A 13,586-nucleotide genomic window follows, 5' to 3' on the forward strand; every position below is an offset into this window, starting at 1 on the left:
CATTCCCACTAGGCCGAGGAAGAAATGCCACATGAACATTTTCAACTCTGCCTCATGGTGGCTATAACTGGCCGAAGTGTTTTTACCTCTAACTGCACGGATCTGTGGATAACTTTTTATGCCAACTCCCTAGAGGTCAAGGAAAAACCTTTGCCTGGAATTTGTCACATTGCTCTTTATATCGCCACCAGGAGGCCAACATGTAAAACACATTTTCTAATATTACTCCTTCAGATTTTATCCAAATTTCACGCAAATCGGTACACATGCTCTCTCTCCATAGTCATGTGATCAGACGGGTTTGTTTGATTTATCATAATCCACCCTCATTGGCTACAATTGGCTTCTAAACTTTTCAGGAGTAGCCCGTTTTGTACAAATCGCCACAACTACTCAACTCGTCCGATTGTGGTGAAACTGCATGCATATTCCCACTAGGCGTTGGAAGAAATACCACTTGACAGTTTTCAAATCAGCCTCATGGCCAAGCCGTCACACACACGTTTATATTGCTCCTAAACATTTTGACAAACACCACACACACCCACTCCTATCCTCCTGGTGGAGACCTGTGCCCAGAAGGGCACTTTTTCTAGTTTATCTCTCACACATCATGTAAGTTTATGTTGTAAATTATAATCATATGTTCCCTTTACTTACATTACTTCATGAAAAACATAGACATTGTGAACAAGTTTATTTATTGAAGCATAGTTAAGTTTTAAGCAAAAATGTTGACAGTAGCTGCTTTAAAAAAAGAAAAAAAGTTGACAGTTGCTACTGTTTTACAGACCAAAATCCCTTGCCATCTCAGGCTTTTGTAGTCCGGATAATGTAGAAGTAACCTTTATGAATTACACATGCAGTTTGTTAAATTCTCTTCCAGGTTATTTATTCCTCATTTCTACTTTTTAAAACAGTAGCTTCAACCGCTAGAATGTTATTGGGTTTAAACTACAGCAATTGTATTTACAAAATTACATGAAAAGAAAAACTCTTCTTTTGAAGAACATTTTGGGAAAATAATTTAAAAACAAAAATACAATTATTGCAGTATACTACAATCATATTGTTACACGATGCAAAAGCAGCATCTCGATGTACAGATTTCAGTGCAACTCCATCCACCACTTGGAACATGACCGTTGCTTCCAAGCAACTGTTACTCCCATCACTCACAAATAAGCTCTTTTATATGGGGGGCCTTTTCATAAACTTTATGTGGGTGTCATATTCATGGGAGTTTTCACATTACACACCGATATCATATGTACAATGTACTGCGTCACAAATTTATTATTGAGAGACCAACGATCCAATAGAGAGCCAAGTAGTCATGAGAACGTAACAAATTCATAAGTACAAAATAAGTCAGGCTCTCTAAAGCAACCAGGTTTACATTACAGAGTCAAAGCCGTTTCTCTCTCAAGATAATGACCCCCCACACACACACACACACACACAAGTCAACCTTCCCCATGATTCTGCTTTATGGCTTCAGCCACTGTTGTCTCTTTGGCTGTAATAAACGAGTAAGAACATTGAAAACAACAATCATATTTCAACTGTGGAAAAGAAAATACTCCAGTGGTTTGTTTAAACTGGCTTCCCATTCCCATGGGTGTCCTACAGTCCGTTAATATATGCAAAAGTTCATGAGGTCTCTTTTGATCCTCACCCTGTGTAAAAAACTTAAGGGCAAAGCATTTCCATTATGAGGGGTCAGTGAAAAAAATGTCAGCCAGAATAAAATGTTAGTGTAAGTACCGACCTCTGCAGAGGCATCACCACTGGGTGGCGCTGTCTCGCTGCATTGTATGAGCCCAGTCCACGGGTGGTTTAGTGGCAGCCGCTCGCTGCCTGCACACTTCTGTAACACGGCTTCCTTTTAAAAACCTGCCCTACAGACGTCCTAACCAAACCCGTTAGGCTAAGCAACCCGTCCGGCTGGCTGCTGTGGATGCGCTCGTTTCACTGCGACCACGCCTCAGGAACCGTGGTTAGGAGGATGTTGTAGGTCCTGCCCTGAGAAGATGGGGTGTAGGAGCGGGTGGAGCTGGAGGGCTGCGGCAGCGGCAGCTTGCGAGTGCGACGGCCGGGGCGCGAAGAGCGTCGGGTAGAGGGCCCCCATCCCCCCCATCCCGTGCGGGACATGGTGGAGAGCAAAGGAGGTGTTGAGGCCGTGTTGAAGTGCTGAGGCCGGGATGATGTGTATGGGCTGGCCAGAGAGAAAGGCCGTGTGGTGGGCCGGGATCAAGCCCGCGTGGCCCAGCTGGTGTTGCTGTAGCTGTAGTTGGTGGCCCAGGTGAGAGAGAGAGATGGGGGTGAGGTGGTGCTGGGGAATGTGGTGTACCTGGGCCAGCTGCGCGTGCGCAGGGTGCGGGTGGTGGGCGTGCGCCGGGTGGATGCCCATGGCGGCGGCGGTGGCCGCGTGGTGCTGCATGATGGCGTGCTGCACCGTGGTGATGGAGGTGGCCGACGCCATGGACACCTGCGGCTGCTGGATGTGGATCTGCTGCATCTGGGGGGGAGGGGGGGCGGGGATCAGGTGGTGGTTGACGTTGTTGGCGGCGGCCGCAGCGGCGGCTGCTGCGGCCGCCGCGGCGGGGAAGGCCTTCACCTGCTTGGCGAGCAGCTGCTGCTGGATGTGCTGCTGGGCCGCCTGCTGCAGCTTGCCGTACTTCTCCATCTCCTCCGGGGTGAAGGTGATGGGCTGGCTCTCCAGAGGAGCCAGGCCGTCCTCCTCGGCCTCCATGCACTCCTCCTCCAGGCTGGGCGGGGGGTACGCGGGGTAGGCGTGCATGGGAGGAGGCTGCTGCTGCATGTTGGGCATGAGCGACTCCATCATGGGGTTCTGGTGGTTGGGGTCCTGGCCGGCCTCCGCCTGGTACTGGGGCATCAGCATGGCCGGATCTTGCTCGAACAGCGGATGCGGTTCGTGGTGTACCTGGGTTTCGGAGCCGGGGCGGTGTGCCTCTTCTTGCACCACTGGGTTTTGAGGAATCTCCTCAACCTTTTGTTGGACTGGTGGGGCAGGGGGTGGTGGTGGCGGGGGAAACTCTCTAATTGGCTCTACTAGGATAATTTCTCTTTCAGCCTCAGAGTTTTTCCCTGCTCCCGACTTCTCACCTTCATCAGGTCTCATCAAGGGAATTATGGCAGGTTTCTTCCCCGCTTGTAGTTTACCAAAAAGTGGCAGCATGGCTTTGTTTCCCAGAAGAGGGGGTAGTTTGGGACCAAAGTATCCCTGTGGTGGGTCTTTAATCTTATTGCCCATCTTTGTCACTGAGGAAGGGTCGTCTGAGCCTTTCTTAGACTGGACCTTCTCCAGTAGCTGTCGAGCAGTCAGGGAGTTTCTTTGTTCTCCTGCATCTCGAGAACCCGCCACCAGCCGGCTCTGCAAAATGGACGAGTGGCTGTTCCGACTGTTGATCCGCGATGAAGCCGCCGAACGGGGAGACTGAGAGCGATAAATGCGCGAGCGGTTGAAGTCTCTGTGCCGCGCGTCGCTCTCCGCACGGCTCCTCGTGCCGTGGCGCTGCGGCGAGCCCTTGGTGGAGCTTGAGGAGCGGCTGGCGGAGCTGTGGCTCCGGCTGTAGCTGCGTCTCCATGACCTGCCGCTGCTGCTGCGGCTTCTGCTGCTGGAGCTCCTGGAGCTGCTCCGGCGATGCCGCCGATGCCGCTTCCTGCGACTGTGGCTGCGCGAACGCGAGCGCGAGTCGTCCGAGGAAGAGGAGGAGTACTCGCGTCTCCGCGACCGCCGCCGCCGCCCCCGGCTGCCCCTGCGCTCGTACTCGGAATCCGACGAGCGGCGCTTGGAGTGCCTCCGCCGGCGGCTGCCCTCGTTGCTGTAGTCGCTGTAGCTGTCGGAGTAGCTGCGGCTGCGGTGGCTGTAGGCGCTGCTGCCCCCCGAGGAGCGATCGGAGCTGCTGGAGTACGAGCGGCTGCAGGACTTCTGGCCACCGTGGTGGCGGCGCCGGCTGCTGCCCCGTCTGTCGCCGTGCCTCGACGAGCGGCTGGCGGAGCGGCCTGAGTCATCGCTGTGGTGGCGCCGCTGCTGCTCCCGGGGACTGGACCTGCGGTGGCCGTGGGAGCCACGTTTGGCGGTAGAACCGCCTTCTTCTTCGCTCTCACTGCTGGGGGGTCTGCCCGGACCGGGACTTTTCTGGGCCGAGCTGGAGCAGGAGGCACTGGGAGGCGCACTGGGCTCCGTCTTCTGTTTCTTGGTACCGTTGTGCTCCTCTGCTGCAGCGTTGGACTTGCTGTCGGAACCTTTTCCATCTCTCCCCTCTTCTGTCCCAGACTTGGAAGGCACTTCCTTGGCAGGACGTTTCCTCTTCCCACTAGGTTCTACTGCTGTACTTCCTGACGCTCCGGTTGGCTGAACAGACGAGGCAGCTGCTTTATCTTCCACCTTTGGTTGTTTTGGTTGTTTTGCTTTCTCCTTCTCAGTACTGGCCGCTTCCCCGTCCTGATCCGGCACCTTGTTTTTACTCTTCTTTTTTTTGTGTTTTTTCTTCTTTTTGGGCTTTTCTCCAGCGACCTCAGCTTCCGTCTGCCCCTCCGCCACCGCTCCCTTGTCTTTTCCTTTGCGCTTAGAGTGCTTCGAGGACTTCTTGTGCTTCTTTTTCTTTTTCTTTTTCTTGCCAGTGCCACTGGTCTCTTGCTTTTGCTGGTCGCCGTCCGTTGGGTCAGGCTCCCTCTTCAAGCTGGGTTGATCTTTCTCTGTACTAGGCCCAGGGTTGGTGGTCGTGTCCACCGACGATGACGAGACGGCCGTCTCCGTTGCCTTCTCTGTGGCTTCCTCACAGGACTTGGAGGACTTTGACGCCTTCCCGCCGCGGGCTCCTTTGTTGCGGGATAACTTGAAGTCAAAGTAGAGGGGATTGCAGCTGTAAGAGAGGGAGGGCTGAGCCTTCGTAAACTCCAGCAACTCGGAGGGCCACTGCAGGGTGGTGGTCTCGTCTTTGCCGAGCACAGGGAAGAAGGGACCCGTGGGTACTTTAGGGCCCAGGTTGGTATCCGGTACGTCTTGCTTGCTCTCTCCCGCCGCTACGGGAGCGGGAGCAGGAGCAGGGGGTTCTGATGAGGAGGCGGTCTCCGCTGCACAGGGAGAGGCTTCCTCTGCCTTCACTTTGGACGACGGTGGCGGCGGCGGCACCGGCTCCGGGACACGTGTGGAACTGACCTTGTCCACCTCCTTCTCGGTCTTACACTCGGGGACTTTGGAATCTGCCGGCGGCTCGGAATCCTCCTCGCACTTCTTTTCTTCCTGCCCTTCCTCCGTGTCCTCTACGTCCGCTCTGATCTCACACTGGTCGGTGGCCTTCATGAACAGCAGGAACTGGAAGTGGGGCTTCACGCGACAGTGAGCCGGAGGAATGTAGTGGTAGTACTCGGGCTCCTGGCCGGCCCAACCCTCCTCTTTCTTCATCATCATCTTCAGTTTGTTGAGCGTGGAGGCCAGAGAGGCTCCGTCGTCCTGCTGCGGCTGCACCTCTTCCGTTTCCGTCGCGCTCCCCCCGCCTTCGCCTCCTCCGCCGTCGCTCGCTGCGGCTTCTCCGTGCTTGGGGCTGCCCGTGTTGGAACGTGGCGCCTCCTCCACCACCTTCTCCTTCTCGCCCTCCTGTCCCTCCTCCTCCTCCGTGGCCTCTTCCCCGAGGTCTGCGAACACGGCGGCCACGGTCTCCAGCTTCACCGGGGCTTTCTTGGCAAAGGAGAAGGACACGCTGACTTTGGAGCCCCCGGGGGGCACAGGAGGGGAGGAGGTGTTTCTCTTCCCCAGGGAGAAGCTGATGGTGGGGCCTGGCCGAGGGGAGGAGGCCTGGCCACTCTTAGAAGGAGGAGAGGAGACATCCATGGGACTGTCCGCCAGAGGCTGAGCGGCACTCTCCAACACTGTGCCGTCGCCCTCATCTGGATTCTCTCCGTCCACGGCCACGGTGGTCGTTTTGAACATGGGACCACTTCCTGGAGTACTGTAACCCAAAATAAAAAGGAATAACAATAAGATGACATGCATATTTCCACTTGTAAAGATTATAAAGTAAATAACTTGAACAACCAATTTTCATTAATGACGACGACAAATTTCCAACTGTAGTGACAGGAAACAAACCGCCGATAGGATGGTTCTGTAAACAGTGGGGACCTCATGTTTTTGTATTCTCTTTGTGTTGTTGTTTTTTATGTGGGTGGGTGTCTGAACAGACTGTGAAGAATATTTATTATAAAAAGCATGCTTATATTTGAACACTTTTAACTGGTTCTGAATGTGCTGAAGTTCAGCAGACCAATATCTATCAGCTAGTTCTGGGAAGAACCGCAGGAAATTAATTGGCCATCACCATGTTTGTATTTTATTCTGCCGCCATTGTAGGCACTATAGCAGTGCTGATTTTAAACTTTAATTCGTTTGTCACATTTTAGTCATCTGAAATAGCTTTCCTGTCCACTAGTCCTTCCTAAACTTTTCAAATCAACACCACACTGCAGAGAGCTGTCAGCAGTACTATCACTATCTGCTCTAACATTCCACCAGCAGAGGGCACTAGAAGCTTATATAAAATGTAAATTAAATAAAAATGGAATTAAATGAAACATTATTAGTTTACCAGTCCTGCTGTTTCCTCTGCTCAGCCAACTCGTGTAAGCGACGCATCATCTTCTCTTGCTTCTTGCCGCCTTTCCTGGAACGGGATGACACATTCCTGGCGAACTCTCTCTGCTTCAGCTCTTTGAGCCTCTGCAGCACAGACAGCGAACAGAAGCCAAAGGAAGAGAGAGATGGAACAAGAGTGAAAACATTAGAGGAATAGAAAGAAGGAGAAAAATGCCACCATCTCTGACCTCCACGACAAAAGGCCAGACAAATGTTTTGCCACTCTCATCTTTATCACTGCCATGCTGAAGCCAAAAAGGGGAGATAACGTTTTCACCCCTTTGTCTTTGCAAACAGGACTGATCAGCACCGAAGTATCTCCTCTCATATATGTTTTTGAAATATGTTACTTAAATTTTAGAATTGACTCCAATCCATGGAGGTGGAATCGGGCTGAAACTTTGCCCAAACATGGGAGTCATACTTCATAGATAAGTCATGGGTGACAGATGGCCTAGACCGGCCACCCAGCCTGGCAGAGATGCAGTATATTGTGCTCTGCTGAATGCATGAACATCTCTTAGTTTTAGCACTGAAATGAATGTACACCTGCATGTGTGTGGGCACGAGCGATGCGTCACCCTCACCTGCTTGTGAGCATGGTCGTAGGAGTTGATGTGGTTGTCAAACTCCTGGTGTTTGGTGTACTGTTTTTCACACAGCTCACAGTAGAAATTGGCTCTCAGGTCCTCCAGAGCCTTGGCAATGGCTTGTTCCTTTTCCACCTGGTCCTGTTACAGAATAAGAGAAGCAACAATCAATCCAATATTATTGATATAATTAATACTTTCCATGGGTTAAATCTGAGTGATATAAATGTCATTGTGGGAATTATCGTTCCTTTTCAGTACTGAACTAGAAAAAGTGCCCTTCCGGGCACAGGTCTCCACCAGGTTATCCACAGATCCGTGCAGTTAGAGGTAAAAACACTTTTCGGCCAGTTATAGCGCCACCTTGAGGCTGAGTTGAAATTGTTCATGTGGCATTTCGTCCTCGGCCTAGTGGGAATGTGGGTGCACAATTTCACGGAAATCACGCGATGTGTTCATGATTTGCAGCATTTTGTTTGAAACTGAGCACTCCTGTGAACTTTGGAAGCCAATCTTAACCAATCAGGGTGGAGTCTGATAAATCTGAAAGACCCGTTTCGTTGAATGGCTCTAGAGAGACTGTGTACCAATTTGCGTGATGTTTGGACAAAATCTGTAGGTGTACTGTGCAAAAACTTGTTTTGCACAAAGCGGCCTCCTGGTGGCGCTATAACAGGCCGTTCTGGAAAGTTTGGGGCAGAGGTTCATGGTTGGCATCCAGGGAGTGTGTGTGCAAAATATGGCATCGACCGGGTTAACGGTGGCCGAGATTAGCTGTTCACGGACACACGGACGGACGGACGGACGGACGGACGGACACGTGGACGGACGGAGTGCAAAACATACTCTCCCCACATGCCTTCGGCCTGGTGGAGACAATCACACACACTACCACTGTGTGTGTGTGTGTCTCACACACACAACAACCAACTCACACTGGTCTGGTCAAGGTGTGGCCAAGATGTCTGCAGCAGGTTGGTGTGGGGCTGCCAGCTCCTCAAGCCGTACGAAACATGAAGTTTACCGAACTACTGATAATACGGTGGTTGTGGAGAATTCAATTATAAAAATGAGAACTCTCAATCACGATGACATTGTTTTATTGGCCTCAAACAACTTCCGTTCCGAGTGGATCGAAGCCTTGAAGAAGCTACCGTTTGAGCCGTGCCCTCACACATTGCAGTGCTGTGTTGCACACAGAGTGGCACAGAAGCACGCTAACAACATTAAAACGTGCCTGAAGCTGCTAGCTAAATGAATGTGGGGAGAATATACCAAGATTTGTCTCACACTATCCGGATGATCTCCCCCCGGTTTCATATGATCACATCGATGTCTCCGCTCTATCAAGTGATCAAATAATGTGGATCTGCACCAGGGTGGGGGGGGGGACAAAAAGTAAAGAGAAGAGCAAGGAGAGAGAAAACTGGACGAATCCTCTCCAAGAATGATAACACTGCAACGAGTGACTCACTGCAGAATCGAAACAACAGGGACTATGAGTCATAAGCGGAGGACAATGATTTTTAAGACATAACTGGACAGAAGACGAGTGGACTGGAAGAGAAAGCAAAGACCCGTCACCTCAACGAGCATTGGAAGCAACGTCTCAACGTGGACATTCCTGAGTCACAGCGGAGGAGGCTCACCTTGTATTTCTGACGTAGCTCCTCTGTGTCCTCCTTCTCCACCTCGAGGACCCTTCTCTTCTCCGTGGCGTCCTCTGCATAGTCCAGCTATACCAGAAACATTCAGAGGTTGTTTGTCAGTTCTAGCTGTAAATAGCGTCAGCATCTTCAGTATAACGTCTTGCGTAGAACAAAAATATAGCCCAAGTTTCTAGTTAACCATATTTTACTTAATAAGCAATAAGCAAACACATAAATAGAAATAAACAAATAGCCAACTATAAAATATTGTAATTAAATGTATACGTATAATTAACTTCAGTATATAAAACATTGTAGCTTTAATTATACAATGAAAAAGCAAACAAGTTAAATATATAATATACACAAACTGAACTTTTATTTTGTTTAACCACTGCTACTTAAAAGCCCTGTTCAAATAATTTGAATAGGCGTTTTAGAAGTTCACAACACGTTGCATTGCAATGCGTTGTGACGGTGAGCTTGTATGTTGGCTATTTTTTTAACGTTTTAAAAGGACAAATCAGCTGCATAATTGCAGATGCCATCAAAAAAAGACAAGTAACTTGACTGATATATCATCCAAACCAATATATAGGTTGGGCTCTAAACACAACACGGCACATAACACACAACACCACAAAACAACATGAACATGCAAGGTTTGTCACCTCCATCTCCATTCGTCCCATCCCCATGACATCATATTTGAGGATGATAGGCACTGGGTCGGTGCGTCCTAGAGGGGAGGAGACAGAGAGATGGCGAGGTGAGCTTTTGACACTGGGGAGTTGGTTTCGGGGACAGCCTGCTTTTAGAGCATAGGGTGCTGGGGTTAGAGATTTTTTTTGCCTTGAAGTGCAAAGAGACCAGAAAGCTACAGTGAACCAAACACCAGCCATTCTCACAGCTTACTCCAGCCACCAGGTAGCACAACTAGTCTGGCCGCCCCTGTCCTATTCCTATAGAATCCGACTGGACATTTTTCTCATTCTTAAAATGGTCAAAACGGGCTGTGTAGCTATTCTATTCCTGGTGATATAAAGTCAAGCGCAGACCATCGGGGTCATTCAGAGGTGTGCTTTTTCCGTCAGGAGAGGGAGAGAGAAGCGACGAGCCACAGGAGGACAGGAGGGGATGAGACAGGGATCCAGTTTATTAAGCCAGCCCATCACTGTATGTAAAGCCCTTTTCAATCTGTCTTTGTTGAACATCGCCCTCGTCTCTTCTCTCCCACCTCCCCCCTCTTTTCATTGCTGCAGTCCTGTTAAACCAGAATGCCAAGTTTATCAAGGACGCTACAGCCTGAGGGACTGCAGGGGGGGGGGCTGACACAGCTGCTGCTGCGGCACCGTACCGAGAGGCACTGCGACAGCAGCCGTGACGACAGTCTGACGTGACGCATCGCCTCTCTGAAGCGCCCCCATGGCCGCCTGACCCTGACCCACACAAGCCCCTTTCACTGTCCCACACGGGGACCGGGCTTGTGCCCCTCCACCCCCCCCCCCCCCCCCCCCCCCCCATACACACACAGAGGGTCCCCCTATCCTCCTCACAGCCGGGTGCTCTGAAAGGCTGTCTTCTCTCCCCCCCCTTGTCTGCTTATGCTATGTGTTACGTAAGCTGTGAAAAGAGCTATACGAGAAAAGGAAATTTACTTTAGAAAAAAACAAACAAAAAGAACAGAATGAAACGGAAAAGATTAAATAAAAAATATTTCAAAAGTCAAAATCAAAAACTACTTTGGAGATTGACACAGAGTTGCTTAATCCACTCATAATCAGCCAAACGAAGCAGAAAGAGTAAAAAAGGACACAAGCACTGTACTACAGCAGAGTGACGTCACAGGCCAGGAATCGCCATGGTGACAGTGCAAGGGATGGGGATACTTACCTGTTACACGAGGGGTGGGGTGGGGGTGGGGGTGGACAGAGACAGACGGACGGACGGACGGACAGACAGACAAGGGATCTCAAAACAAAAAGGCACAAAACAGAATTTGAACTAGTCTGCTGCAGCTGTTGCCAGCCAGATACACCGTTTACTCTTATTCATACCAATTATCAATTAAGTTTGGTTTCAGTTTTTTTTTTCTTTTTTTCCTTTTTTTACTCATGCTAAAAGGTTGGTATTTAACAAAAATCTCTTTTTACAGGCGGTTTATACCATTGGGCATATAGAATATATCTAGAGCAAGCAAATTCTATAGTAGTTAAGGCACTGGGCTTGGAACCAACTGATCCCACAATGTGAAACTTGACATACAGTATAAATGTAACTGAAGAGCTGTCCACTATTCCAATGTTGTCCTAAATACATTTTAAAAAAAATTGCCTTTTTCACTGAGCAAAAGTAAAATGTAAAATGAATCAGGCACTCGAATGCCATAAATTAGCCAACATCTTTACAATTCATTTAAAAATTATACTCCGCACCAATAAGGCGGCGACAAGTGACAAAATAAAATGCGAAAAAGGGAATATTTAGGCCTAACAAAACAAAAATATGCGTCCAGTTAATTCCTAGCCCGTGGCATGAAATTTTTTGTGTTAAAAACTGCCAGCTTCCCCCGTGCTGTTCTGGTGCAATTTTGCATTCACAGCCCAATGGCATAATGATGACTGTTAGGTTATAGCTGTCATATCATCTAACGGCCTGCCTGGACTCACGTTCCCAATGCAGTGTCTGTCCGCTGGATAGCTTGCTTTTTTTGTAATCTAAAGACTAAAATCTGATGACGTGTGATTACTGAGAAGCCTTGTCTGAGTGAAGAGAAGATGGCCGTGTGTGATACTGCTGTCTGCAGACGATCTACTGGTACTAGACAAGTTTTGGGGCTATTTCCCTAGCAACTGTAGAGGAGCACCAACAGTAAAGAGGAGTCTACTTTGCCGGCCCACGGACAGAACACTGCATTGTTCACACAAGTGGACTTTTTATTTTTTTCACCGTGAACCAACAGGGGATGAGTCACAGGACCGGGCCTGGAATTAAATAATCAATAAAAAACAATTACAGTCATCCCAAACTATCACCATCTTTAAAAATAAAATAAAACACAGTGACAATACTTTCAGCATTACCCATTCCAGTGGAAAAGAAAGGGACTGGACAAAAAACAAGTGCAATCTAAATCACAGGGTGTGAATCACAAGGTATAAGAGGAAGAAAAAATAAAGAAAAAACTGAAAACAAACAAAATGGCTGAATGTTGTAATAGTAATGTATATGTATGATAATATCCAAGCAGCAGCATGAGGACTAATACAGAGAGAGGAAGCCTATGTAGCAGTGGTGCTCTGATGACGGGAGAACAACAAATGAAATAAATCAAACATAATAAGAGAATGGGAGAAACTAAAACAGATATAAAATCATAGTAAAAAACAAAATAAATTTTCAATTGGGGGGGAAAAAATAACATTTACCACTAAGTTTACCATCGGCACAACATGGGCAGGATCAAATCACTGTAAAAAAGAAACACCAATTGGTTAAGCAGGAAGATTGAGGCACATAGAGAAGGGTAAGGGTGGGGTTTTGGAGTGGGAGTAGGTAGGATGTGGGGGGGGGGGGGGGGGGGGGTGGGGGGGGCTTTGGGTGTAGAGGGTTCATTAGAAGGGGCCATCAGAGAGCCCCCCCCCCCCCTCCCTCTCTCTCCTAGTATTCACTCTGGCCTAGACGCTTACAGGGATTCCCTCTCACCACTTCATCCGTCTGTCTGTCTGTCTGTCTATCTGTCTATCTGTCCCCAGGCGTCTAACCTACCTTCATCTGCCTCTTGCTTCGCAGAGGCAGGATTGTCGCATCCCAGACAGAGTGAACACATCCCAGTCACCTTTTCAAGGTGCAAACTTAGTGATGGCCACGTTCAATTAAAAAACCAAAACTCAGTTGTGTTTTGGGTGAGGGTTTGACTATTAAAAAAAAAAAACCACACATTTCTCCAAAAAGAAAACATGGCAAATGCACTTACTGTTTAATAACTTGAATGTTACGCTATAATACCATTTCTATAGTATGTGCACGAGCATCTGGTACAGAGAATTGATCATGCTTTAGTTTTAAACATGCAAATCAATCATCTGGACCCTGCCGACGACGGATGCCACTTGACACAACAACCATTCTCCCCTACAAGCCTTTTTTTTTTGCCTCACAGACGCTTGTCAGACTGGTTAGCAGATCTCCCAAGATCAATTTCATTTCCTCACTAGCCCACAGCCAGCAAGCTTCATTTTGTCAGGATATATGCTTACCCCTTGGGGTAGTGAACACATACATAGAAATACCTGAGGAAAAAGGGCCGGTCAGGCTTTGAGCAGTGCTTAGAGAGTTGGTTATACATCGCTGTGTGAATGAATGACTGCATAAACATGAAACTGTTGGTGTTCCGTGTGTTCATTTGGAAGTGTTTGTCAATGTGGTGTCAATTAATTACCCAAAGCGCAGTGGTTCCCAAACCTTTCAGCCCGTGACCCAAAACAGAAATTACATATTCATCCCGGGACCCGTTTTTTTTGTGGGTAATATGTTTTTAGATATTTTGGTATTTCAGGGTGGGCTCACTTCATTCCTGGACTACACTTCCCATAATGCTTTGGTGCACTGCTCCTTGTCTTACTGAGACAACATGTAGTCCAAGGACTGTCTAAAGAGCAATTTAAATAACCATGGAGCAACATG

General features: G+C 48.7%; 1 protein-coding gene across 9 annotated transcripts in view; it reads right to left on the minus strand.

The window, feature by feature from the left end:
* Window positions 1-680: 680 nt before the first annotated feature.
* Window positions 681-13,586, minus strand: part of gpatch8 (G patch domain containing 8) — a 34,492-nt gene continuing 21,586 nt past the window's right edge. For 5 of the 9 annotated variants that reach the window (XM_083780422.1, XM_083780426.1, XM_083780425.1 and 2 more), the window contains 5 exons: window positions 9,572-9,639; window positions 8,901-8,987; window positions 7,249-7,392; window positions 6,615-6,745; window positions 681-5,978 (listed from right to left, as the gene is read on the minus strand). In XM_083780422.1, coding sequence (XP_083636548.1) covers window positions 1,988-5,978; window positions 6,615-6,745; window positions 7,249-7,392; window positions 8,901-8,987; window positions 9,572-9,639 — 4,421 coding nt within the window. In that variant the 3' untranslated portion in view covers window positions 681-1,987. The other 4 variants (XM_083780428.1, XM_083780427.1, XM_083780429.1 and 1 more) reach the window with 3 other exon arrangements.

The sequence above is a fragment of the Protomyctophum parallelum genome, assembly GCF_964188405.1.
Source record: "Protomyctophum parallelum genome assembly, chromosome: 13".
NCBI classification, from domain to species: Eukaryota; Metazoa; Chordata; class Actinopteri; order Myctophiformes; family Myctophidae; genus Protomyctophum; species Protomyctophum parallelum.